The sequence below is a fragment of the Diadema antillarum genome, unplaced genomic scaffold, assembly GCF_040938485.1.
Source record: "Diadema antillarum isolate AM-2024a unplaced genomic scaffold, OU_Dant_1.0 scf00000071, whole genome shotgun sequence".
In the NCBI taxonomy this organism is placed as follows: domain Eukaryota; kingdom Metazoa; phylum Echinodermata; class Echinoidea; order Diadematoida; family Diadematidae; genus Diadema; species Diadema antillarum.
This window is the reverse complement of record NW_027270960.1, coordinates 8,650,030-8,662,103: the sequence shown is the minus strand read 5'-3', so window position 1 is coordinate 8,662,103 and position 12,074 is coordinate 8,650,030. Positions and strand designations below refer to the sequence as shown.

The 12,074-nt window shown below is 39.8% G+C and overlaps 1 protein-coding gene across 1 annotated transcript in view; it reads right to left on the bottom strand.

Annotated features, from left to right (window-relative positions):
- Window positions 1-274: 274 nt before the first annotated feature.
- Window positions 275-12,074, bottom strand: part of LOC139716921 (nuclear hormone receptor E75-like) — a 30,280-nt gene continuing 18,480 nt past the window's right edge. Inside the window, exons 2-6 of the mRNA XM_071628443.1 lie at window positions 9,167-9,279; window positions 8,530-8,674; window positions 7,775-7,992; window positions 5,740-6,148; window positions 275-1,241 (exon numbers count right to left, since the gene is read on the bottom strand). Of these exons, the coding sequence (XP_071484544.1) occupies window positions 1,042-1,241; window positions 5,740-6,148; window positions 7,775-7,992; window positions 8,530-8,674; window positions 9,167-9,268 (1,074 nt within the window). The 5' untranslated portion in view covers window positions 9,269-9,279 and the 3' untranslated portion in view covers window positions 275-1,041. The remainder of the gene's footprint in view (window positions 1,242-5,739; window positions 6,149-7,774; window positions 7,993-8,529; window positions 8,675-9,166; window positions 9,280-12,074) is intronic.

Below are 12,074 nucleotides of genomic sequence, written 5' to 3'. Positions count from 1 at the left end.
TTTGACTAACATGTACAAAAGCATGCTTATATTTTGAATTCGTATATCTGTACACTTCGTGCAAAATGTGCCTGCCTATTTGATAAAGGTACTATCGATACACACAAAGCCCAAAATACAGGCAATAAAGGAAAATGAAGCAATTTTGGGCTCAAGTACATGTGAAATATTTGGCTTTATAGAAGTTCTTTGTCTTCGTAAATCAAGTTCAAATTTATTTAGAAACCAACCACATCAGCTGATTCATATAATATGCCTATCAATATTCCTTTGTTATCCTTTAGTGCTGATATTCATGGTCACAAAATGCGCTGTAAACATCAAAGGATGGTTAAGGTTTGCATTTCTCAATACATTTTTACCCCACTTAAGTTCTTTGTAACAGCTTTTTCCCATATTTATGTTAGGACATGAAAAATAAAGCATATTACCTGGAATAATACACACACCACGAATTAATTTCACTTTTTTTTAAAGAAAACATATCATCATCAACACAAAGACATCCATGTAAGTACACACTTTCTGCATCTCACTAATCTCACATATGCTACAAGAAAAAAAAAGAGAGTTGATGAGCAAAAATTATGAAAGTCTTTTGAATCCCCAGCCACAGATGTCTGCCTGCCACTGGTCCCGTTTGAGAGTGAAGCCAGATCTTGTGGTCCAGATGATAATGATGGGAACATAGCAGGAGTCAACTATTAGTTCGAAGCACGGTCACTCGTTGGGAGGGGGGGGGGAACAGGCACTGACAATTCACTGCTCCTGGCATGTGGAATGCAATGACGGCTGCAATGAAGGACATGGGGAAGGCAGGACCAGTTTCCATTGGAAGGAGGTAGGGGGGCAGTTTCATTACCCCTCAGCTCCCAAACTCTGCTCGCCAAATTAAATCATGGCCCAAAACGCTCCATGACTGCATGTCCCGAGTGTGACCAAGGTATCTTTTTTTTTCACCATATGTACATATACATTCAGTGTCAGTTTATCACAGTTCCGGGTAAAGTGGATCTATTGTTTCCCAAAGCCTGGATTGCCTCATTTTCCAGCATCGAAGATGTTGAGCATCTTGTCCGAGTTGATGACGCTGAACTGCCTGACGTCGGAGAGGCGAGTCATGAGGCGGGGGAACACGGAGCGGTCGTTGGGGTGGTTGTGAAGAACCTGGGACTGTAGTGCCTGTATGACCTGGAGCTGAAGTGGCTCAATGTGCTGTGGGAACTTGAGACCTGGCCGGTCTGGACAAGAGAAAAGGTGGAGGGCAAGAAACAAAGATGGCATACTGATTACAACACAAATTTTTGTTTTCTTTACTGAACATACTCGTTAATGTTATATGTATAATGATTTGATATCTCACTGATATCAAACTGTTTGCAAGCATCTGGTTATCATTCATATCAAACAAATTTCCTTGATTGCTGAAAATCATGCATGCTAACAATTAAAACAGTTTCAAAGGAAAATATGGTGAAATATGCAACCAACCTTTAGAGAACCTCTCCATGATTGGCAATATATCAATCAATATGAATAAGACCATTTCATTTTTTCAAACCACACCACACACAGCCCTGCAGAACAGTGTGCACTATTTCAAAGAAAATGAAACACCATGTATTTTGTTACAAATTAAGAAACATGAAAGATCTTTGCATAATCATATAGAAGAATGAATGAAATTTTCCTACAGATATACATCGTAAGCACAAGCAAATGTCAAGAGCTGTTTAAAGCAAAGGCCAGTGTTTGTTTTGTTCTTGTTGTAGTTGTGTTCTTTTTATTTGTTTGCTTTGTGTTTGTGTTTGTGTTTGATTGGTGGTGGCTATTTTTCTTTCTGATTTTGCTCTTTTGTTTTTCTTTTGGTTTTGCTTTGTTTTTATTTTTGTCTATGTTTTTCGCTGGCTGCCTTCCAGTGCATCATAAAGAGTACCACAATGCCACAGGCAATGAAGGCAGGAGCTAAATGTTATTGGAAGGCATATTCTCTACTAAACAAGAACTAGTGTCTCATGAAGAGGAATAGCCAGTAGCACATCATTAGGGGCATGCAGCGATGTACACTAAATGTGATATCCCCTCAGGAGGAAATGAGCCGCCCCAATGGATGGATACATTTACCGCAGACCTCACATCCGTAAACAGTACCCCAAGCTTCTCCAGCACTCCCAGCCAGCCCTTGACATACTTTCTCACTGCTGGTTCAGCAAAGAGAACTTCTCACTCTGACCCTTGAATGAGTTGTGATGTCATGCTCAGGATTTATTGACAAATTCCCTTATGTAGCTCCATCTCCCCTATCCCCTCTTCCTTTCCCATCCGTCTCCCTCTTACTAACCCCCCCCCCCCCCCCCTCCTCTCTCACTCACTTGCTCTTTCTGTTTCATCCTGTACTTATCTTCTTCTGTTTTTTTTTTGATTCTTAATGTCATGGAGTATCATGAACCACAATACTGTGAAAGCACGCAAAGACATTAGGAATAAGCAGGCACATTCTCCTTTGGAAAGCTTGTCATGTACGCAAATATGAATATACAGTGCATTTCCATTAACAAACACGGTTATGATTAAATTTTGTTATAACAAAGTAAAAATTCAGGTCCCAAAATTATCATTGAAATTGGCTTATAACAAACGTGGTTATAACAAAATTTTTGTTTTAACAAAGTCTTTTCCAAGGGCCATTGACAAAGAAAAAAAAAAATGTGCTGCATTATAATGAAATGTGAAAATGTTACAAAAATACATAGAGGAACAAGCATTTATTCAATCTTACTCTTCACATGCTTACAAAACATCTATCTGTCATTAAATCATGAATTCCACTTTCTTATCTTTAAAAATTTGCCTTTATTATAACATCTCTCCCCTTATTTATGAATTTATCCTCCTTGTATTGTTTCAATCTGTTAAAAATTCCATTTTGTCATCCTTGTTTTTTCCTCCCCTCAGCTAACTCTCTCCTCTTCATTGCATTTCTCTTCTCATGCCAGCGTCCCAATTGTAGCTTTCCTACCCTGTACCAACCTGTTTACAGAGACTGTGTTCCCTTGATACCTTGCTTTTGTCCGTACTTCATACAATATTTGTCTGCGCACATCATTAAACCCAACATAACCCATCTTTTTCTCACGCAAACCAATTTACCCTCATTTTCTTTTGTTTCCTTACACATCTCTTCCCTCTCATATTTCTTTTCTATGTCCATGTCTAAAGCGGTCCCTCATGCCTCCCTTATCCGCTCCTCCTGAGCATTCTTGCCCAGCATCCAGGCTGAGACAGAAATAGACGTCCCGTGCCCACAGACAGTACATCTGCGCAGCCAATTAGATGTTAGGAGCATGACAAAAACACATCACCAGATTCCTTGACCGACTTTTCGGGGGGCTCTTTCTGCGTATCCTAGATACACGTCAGGGCGTTTGGCACACGATCTAGGCCACCGGATGGATTCCTCTCTGGGCTGAGTAAACTAGAATGTGTTTTTAATGTGAGGCTTCATGTTTTCTGGGGCAACTTCTTTTTCCCCTCTTTGCACTTGCATTTTCTACATTGAACCACATGCTGGAAGAGAAAATTGCAATTTACTCAATTTGGAAGAAAGCATTCTGATATTTCAGACTCAATTCTACCTGCCGATTCAGTAACAGAAGACACTCCACGAATTTCCCTTTGAATTCGATCAGTTCAAGGATCTCTCAAATTCTCTTCCAAGGTAATATATCTTCTCTCGCATACACTCTAGCAATGTACCTTGTTGGACAAGGAATAGTAATTCTACTTTATATCTAATATGACAACTTGTCACTTAAACTCAAGAAAGGGCATTTCAAGTCCTAAACCCTGGCAATGCTCTAAATGCAGACAAGCAGTGCCTGCTTTTAAACAATTTTTCTTCTGCCCCACTTCTTCGTGACCCCCGTTTCAAGAGGCTTCTTCTGATTAACAATGGATATGGTTGAACACCCTGGGTTTCCTCCTCAAATACCATCAGGGCACCGCTCCAGCTCTCTCAGTACCACGGTGACCAAGATGTGAACCCACTGACCTACATTACTACTGTAGTTCAAGAGCTGTTTTGGTACACAATCCCCTATGCAGTCTTTCTCATAAGATAATCTACTCTTTCCCATATCTTTTTCAACCCAACTTTGGGGTCATGTTTTTATATTTTGTTTTTAACTGTAATGTTTACTACTGAATTCCTGGATATACTGCATTTTTGTCATTTCTGATGTCACATGATCACCACATGGGAAACATTAAAGTCCTGTCACAGCCGTATTGTATTTGATATTTGTAAGAGAAAGAGAAAGAATGAAAGAGAGAGAGTGTGTGTGTCTGTGTGTGAGAGTGTGCTTGTTTGTGTGTGGACGTATATAACAAAGTGCAGGTATCAGTTATTATTGCAGAGCTGAGCTCTCTCTCTCTCTCTCTCTCTCTCTCTCCCAAAGAAAAACTGTAGGGTTTAGTGCTGTAGACTATTAAGCCCTCCTACAAACCCTCATCTCAGTGCTGGTTAGTACAGGGAGGATCAATACTAGTAGCCCACTACCTTCATAATGACAGCACTAGCTGAAGGCATCCCACTAGTCTATCAATCTAGACCCCCCCCCCCCCCTGAAAGTTAACCTTGCACTGCAAAATCTCGGGGTCTGAGGATTGAGAAGGGCATCACTTAATTGGCATTCTAGGAATTGTAGGAAACAAACAGAAGTAAATCAAAATAATAGATCTGATTGTATCATGATGAATATTGTGATGATGATAAGCTACAGACAGCATGAAATTTTCCAGGTTCTTTCATTTTGCACAAGGGATGAAGAAACATAAGGTCCTTTTTTGACCTGATATTACCTTCACTAGCCTTAAAGAGAGAATTTCTCAAATCTATCAGGCTGTTTCTTTATTTGGAAAAACATGTGGAAACACAAGGGCATTTGGCAAAGATCATTGGTATGGTGGTGGGGGAGGGGGGAGGGGTTAGGGACTACAGCTTTTAACAGGCCCAGACAGTCGGCAGCTTGCGCTATTTTCTTTCCTCTTCGTGATTCACTTTTCCACTCAAAGAGGGTGACGCACTCTTCACATCCCTTTGAAATCAAATCGACTCTATTTCTGGCAACAAATTTCTACCATTTCTCCGACGAGCATCCAATCTAGCCCTGACATTTCTATGCACCCGCTGCTCCGTCCTCAGACGACCAATCAGGTGAGTGAGTGAGAGGAGTGTAGGTGGGCAGTCAACGAACTGACAAAGAGTTCACCACGGTAACGGAGCAGCAAGTTGATAAAGCGGGAAGGCAGAAAGTATGCATGCATAGACAAAACACAGAAAACTGGAGACAGAACCAACAACATCTCTCCCAACCCCAACTACCCCCCCCCCCAAAAAAAAGATATAAACTTATGAAGACAAGTGCAACAGTAACTTTGTGGAAGACATAGAGAAAGTGAGGGAGATGAAGAAGTAAACTATATATAGGATCAACATAGTCAAGACAGGATTATCAAATTCATCATCTATTGGATTGTCTGTGGATAACAGAGAACTCTTTGTTTTCTAAGCAAAGGAAATGAAATATGATGGGGGTGGGGGGGCATGGCTGCACGGAGTGTAAAGGGGGCTGGTAGAGAGAAAGAGAGAGAGGGTGAGAAGAGGGAGAGATATAATAAAAGCATGACAGATAGAATTGAAAATGTTACACTTAGCAGCACATATAAATCATGATTTACCTGCACTAAGGAGAATAATGGCAGTGAAAAGCCCAACTTCGCTGGTGACAATTCCTAGTGACTTGAACTTCTGGGCAAAGTCCACCACGTCCAGTGTGATCTCTTTCAGCGCTATCAGTCCACACTCCTCCAGCATTTGACACGCCCCCTGGCAACCGGCGATGAGCTTAGCGCCCTCCTCCTTGGTGTTGAGATAGTGGGCGAGCCGCACCAGGAGGATTTCCAGGGAGCCCTGCTTGAGTAGCGTTATCTGGTCGGACTTGTCCAGGCCGAGGAATCCCGGCACCAGCTTCGCGAAGCTGATGATGCGCGTGATCGAGGCGGTGAAGTTGTTGGTGATGAGGTTGTTGATGATCTTGGAGCGTGTCGTGATGGCGCTGTCTCCATTGTTGTTGTTATTATCAGACACCTGACAAAAGTAAAAAAAATATCATTGACATGAAGCATCTGAATCTGCAGTACAGCATATGCATGTCACTCCTATTCTCTGGGAGGACCAAATTATCCAATACTCCACTACTCCAGTACACTTAAATAGATATTTACTGTTATTGTGAAAAACAAATCAATATAATTTGCACTGTGAGGCACACGATCCATGCATTAAAACATTTTATATTGATCATACTTTGACCTACATTACAGAGACAGCACAGGTTATATATCTCCCTCTAGCATAAATCATGAAAGCGTTGAACTGCATGATATGGCCTACTTCCTGTTGATGAATGTCTGCTCGCAATGGTTATCTCAACACAGACAGACTATCATTTAACAAGTTACCAGTAAATATCCCCCAAATACTCATGGTTTTGATTGATCGAGGCATTTTATTATAGCAGAAAGTACTTGCTGGCATTTTTGTCAAGGCCAATTAGAAAAGAACATTTGTTGCCTCTGCCACTGCTGGGTGCCGAACACACACACACACACACACACACACACACACACACACACACACACACAGAGCTTACTGAAGTATGGGTCTCTCTCCCACCCCACCCCCCCCCCACCCCACCCCAAATGAATATGACAGCCAACCAAACACATGAAAACTGGAGCAAAATCAGTCAAACATTGTGACACTTGTTTAGCTGCAGAACAGTCAATAAATATGGCATCCTATCAGATGGTAGAGGTCTATGCCAATGCAGATGCTAAAGCATTACATATGTCACTGCAAGCAATTACTGAAAGTTTGTCTAGTGCAAAAAATATACCTTCTTTCATCGTGGGGAAATAATTTTGCAAGTGCCTATGCCTAGAATATATCTAGGAGAATATGATCACATATACTTTTCACAGAAAGAGGGTGTCAATACTTTCACATACACTGGAAAAAAGTAAAATCAAGTGCATGGCAACAAGAAATATTATTAGATGTCACATGATTAAGTTGGTGTGACACTATACATGAGATGATGTAAAGTCATTAAAATTATGGCAATTCTCTCATTTCCTAGATTCAGTCCCAATATAAATTAATCTGCTGCTTTAGTTTCAATGCCCTCTTTCAAAATAACTTTCTCTTTTGAAGGATAAATTCTATTTGCTACAGAGAAAATGTGAAAGCACTTAACTGTAGGCTGAAATGAAAATTTAAGCACAGGAAGCAAAATGCTAGACATAGTGACTCCATCAGTAGTGTAACACCAGGTGAATGCTATAATTACTGACACATTTCCTCAACATAAGAAATTTTACTGCCCCCCCCCCCCCCTCCAAAAAAAAAAAGAAGAAATGATTATGTAATTTATGTCTATGTTTATAATCTGTGAGGCCATCTTTAGCCCCATAGAAATCTAATTGTCTTCACTGTTGTTTTTACCACCTGCAGAAGTGTGTATTTGACCTTTTGACCAGCAGAAGTCATGCATGTCTAGCTTAATGTAATACTTCAGGATTCAAATCCGAACAACAGACATCTGGCATCACATAATAGATTTGGATGTCTAGATAAAACATTGTCGATGATGCTATTAAGAGATCGCACAAGAACGAGTATATGGGACTGTTGGGGGAAGCTTTGGCGTACCTGAGAGAGGAGGTTGTAACTCCTGCATTGAAGGATGCCCCAGTCCCACAGTGTCTTCTTCTGAGCTTCATGTATGCTCAGGATGAGCTGCTCGATCTTCATTTGGGACTCCTCCAAGTTACTGGCTTCCCCCTCTCCTCCGGCAGGGGAGCGGGGCGGGGAAGGCATGAGCAGGCCCTGGGGCTTGCACTTTTTTGGGCATCTGCCAAGCCGTACAGCTGGGAAGAAGAAAACATATAGAATTCCTTGTTTCCTGTTCTTTAAGTCCATTCAACTGTTTGCTACATCAAAAAAATGACTGTGTATCATTTCTGATAATTATGTTACACTGTATTTGTTCTTCCTACGTCCAGTTATATACTGGTACATGTACGTAATATTATGACTGATATGTGCCCTAATGAATCACTGCATTGTCAAAAATACTCACATTGTACTGATCAAAGTAATTCAAACAAAGACACAAAAAAATCCTGAAAGCCAAGTCATATTACTGACAAGGTAGCCCAAACATTTCATTAGAAATATTCTTACAATTCTGCAGGAGAAAAAAAAAATACTACAGACCTGATTTTTACCTATAACAGCTAGTAAGTGTAAAAGCTTTAGATGTGTTGGTTCTACATAATGCCTTTAAAACACACACTTCATGTATATATTCATTGGCTTAATCCTTGTCATTCAGCACACATTCAAATTGATGAGAAAATTAATATTTGGGAAACACCCCATGAACAAACACTAAGCTCTCCTACCATCTTTGGACATGCCCACGGCAAGGCACTTCTTCAGGCGACAGTACTGGCAGCGGTTTCGGTTTATCCTCATGATCAGACACTCGTCGCCCTTGCTGCAGACACGATACTTGACATTGTGCTGAATGCTGCGTCTGAAAAAGCCCTGGAACCAGATTTGGAGCAAAGCAAACTATTTAAATCAAATAGGTAAATTTGTGGCTGTAATAAGAACTGCTTTTAAGTATAATATTCATTGTGGCTATCTTAATATCAAATGTAGAAGCAGAGGTCATTTGTATTATGCCACTTGCACAAGAGTCAAGAGATGTAATAACCAGTCATCATGAAATAATACATTTCCATTTCATTTCATATCCAAAAATGCAAAGTATACAGTATAAGAATAAGAATCTTTACAGCTCATTAAGTTGTGATGCACACATACAAATGTCATGAACTAATGGTTGTAACATGGGTAAATATTAGCCCCCCCCCCCCCCCCCAATGCAGCTAGGATTACAATGTGTATAAGGTTGTCTCAACACAGAATTGATGTTTTTGGACCATTTCTCTGAAAGTCACACAAATTAAAGAAAAAAAAATACTTGACTCATGTCGTGGCCTTGAGATTAGATGGTCTAATCAATGTGATTACCTTGCAGCCTTCACAAGCGTGAACTCCGTAATGAAAACCTGACGCCTTGTCGCCACACACCCGACATAGGACAGCATAGCCATTGGTTGCGATGGACATCATGATGACAATTGCTGTATAAAAATACAAGAAAGAAAAAGAAAAGTGATATTCAAATCATTACATGGACATGACATATATCAGGAAAAATCATAGGGAATATGTAGGGCAGTCAAAACAGGGACTTCTGTATTCTTGATTCAAAGAATCAATGTGGATTGGGTAGGATGTATTTGTATATACCTTGGATATGATGAAGCAGTGATCTTAACACAAGAGTTCAATCAAATCAAAGAGATTAGCGTGGGTGAATTAAAGACCTATCATATTCCAAATGGGAACTGGCATTATTTTCAATAATAACAAAATACCTTCAAAAAACATAATAAATTTGCTTGACAATTGACCACATGTCACTGGTTTATTTCAATCAGAAGTAGGAGGAAATATTCAATGAAAGATCAACTTCTAAGCTTTTCTTTTCATAATATATCTGTAGATCTCTTTAATAGTTTTGTTTTTGTTTGTATTGTTTTCATGTGACCATGAATGCACAATGCATGCACTTCTGGTAGTTTCATAGCTTGGGCCCATCATATCATAAAATATTTTTCATTACACAGAACCATCAATCATTAGTTTTAACCATGTTGAAGACAAGTCTCAAGAATATTCAGGCAGGTGCCTAAGGGAAATGCATGTTATAGCAAAATAAGTCCATCCTCAATGGTTAAGATGGATGCAAAGGGCAGGTGGTACCACAGTTTTGTATTGTAAAGCAAATCACTTTCATTCTTTCATATTTGTGCTTATAGGCTGAGCAAAATGCATATGTTATTTAATGTGCCCCTTTGAGGCAATAAATCAATACTATCTGTGTATACATAAGTTGCAGCGGATGAAGGCAACATGATATTCTTAATGTCTATAGACTACTTTGGCTCAATTACTTTATCATTCCATAAATGAGCCCGAGACCATCACCCCCACATCAGTGCTTAGCCATTTGTGAGAGTTATGGTATGAATGAATACTTGATATGAATCCACTATATCTAATCCACAGAGTTTACTGACTCACTCGTGGCTTCTAGATGACCTTACGCGCACACACACACACACACACACACACACACACACACACACACACACCACACACACACACCACACATACACACACACGAACATACGCACATACAAACACAAACGCTTCTTCACCAAGGCTCCGTGTGCCTTGCATTGTTACTGACAGACATACATTTACTGTATTTCCTCACGTGCACACAGACATACATATATACAGACATGCTCACTGGGCAGGCAGTCACGTGGAGAATACGCATCTCACATGTTTACACATGCATGGATCAAGGATCATATCTGTTCCTGTCCTTCGTCATTTCATCTGCACAAGGCTTTAATTAACACTCTAAATGATTTATTTCAACACTTAGTGCACGGACATAAAACATGAAGGCCAATCTACTCTGTACCGAATCAAGTTTTACAAACACAGGCCGAGCGCAGTGTGCAACCTCATGCATAACTACAAAAAAGAAAGTGAGTGCCCATAATATGATTAATGAATGTGTTAGTCTAATATTCATGATGCATCAGAAAAAGAATGCTTGTACCTATCTTAATTATTTTTAAACAACATCAATAAGCCTACTCATCATTATCAACAACAACAAAAAAAGACCTATGAGAATGCTTAGCAGAGATGATGCATAAACATATTACGTTGTGTTTAAATGGCATCATAAGCAGGGAAGAAAATGATCCGCAAAAAGAGAGAGAGAGAGATAGATAGCTTAAATTCAAAATTCAAAACTGCACAGTGCAGGACATTGGTAGCGATAGGGATAGTTGACAAGTGCAGGGTCTGTGAATAGAGACTAAGCCACTGATGTCAACAGCAGCCTTGAGCTAATCTAGGTCAGGTCACAGTCAACACCAGTACCTACAATACCTTAAAAAAAGCCCAACAGGGAAGAAGGAGGAGGGGGTGGGGAGAGGGGCAGTTTCCATCTCATAGGGGAGAGAAACAGGAGACAGGAGAAAACCGTGTGATGTGGAGGGGAGCAAACACAGGGACCTGGGGGCATTTCAGCCTACAAGAAATGAGAATTCAATTTCAATTTAATGCAGCAATCGCTGTTTCATCCATTTTAAAGTTTGGAATTTTGGGGATTGTGGCAATAATCAGTAGAAACTACAGAACACATTTCACACAGCATGAAATAATTCTCAGGTAATGGTCTCCACCACTCTCAAGATTGGACAAACTCACATATTCACAAATATGCTCAAAGGTTGAATGAGATAATTCATCTGCATAATATACTTCCTGCTTTGGTGACCTCTGGTCAGACTAGGTCTCTATAAACTTGACATCAAAGGGTCTGTACAGTACTGGTTGAGGTGGGGATTCATGTTTTGAACATTCCTAAGTGAGATAATGAGAAACCTCTTTTGAAATATGAAAGAGCATGTAATTTTAAGAAGGATTCAACGTTTATTTGATGAAAATTGGTTTTCAAATGGCTGAGATATTAAAAAAAAAGTGAAAATAATAAAAGGCGACAGGCCACAACTATTATTAGGATCTCTTTGTTTCACCTTGTTTTTGGATTTTTCAGTCATTTCAAAACCGATTTTCATCAAATAAAATTTTGATACCCCTTAGAATTGCATGCTCTTTGACATCTCATAGAGTGGTTTCTGAATATCTCACAAAACGTTAAAAGCTAAATCCTCACCTCAACCAGAACTGTACACACCCTTTCGTTAAGTCTGTAATAAGAGACGAGTGTAGATGGCCTAGATTGAAACCACATCATCAGATTAGATGCCATTTCTTCGCAGCT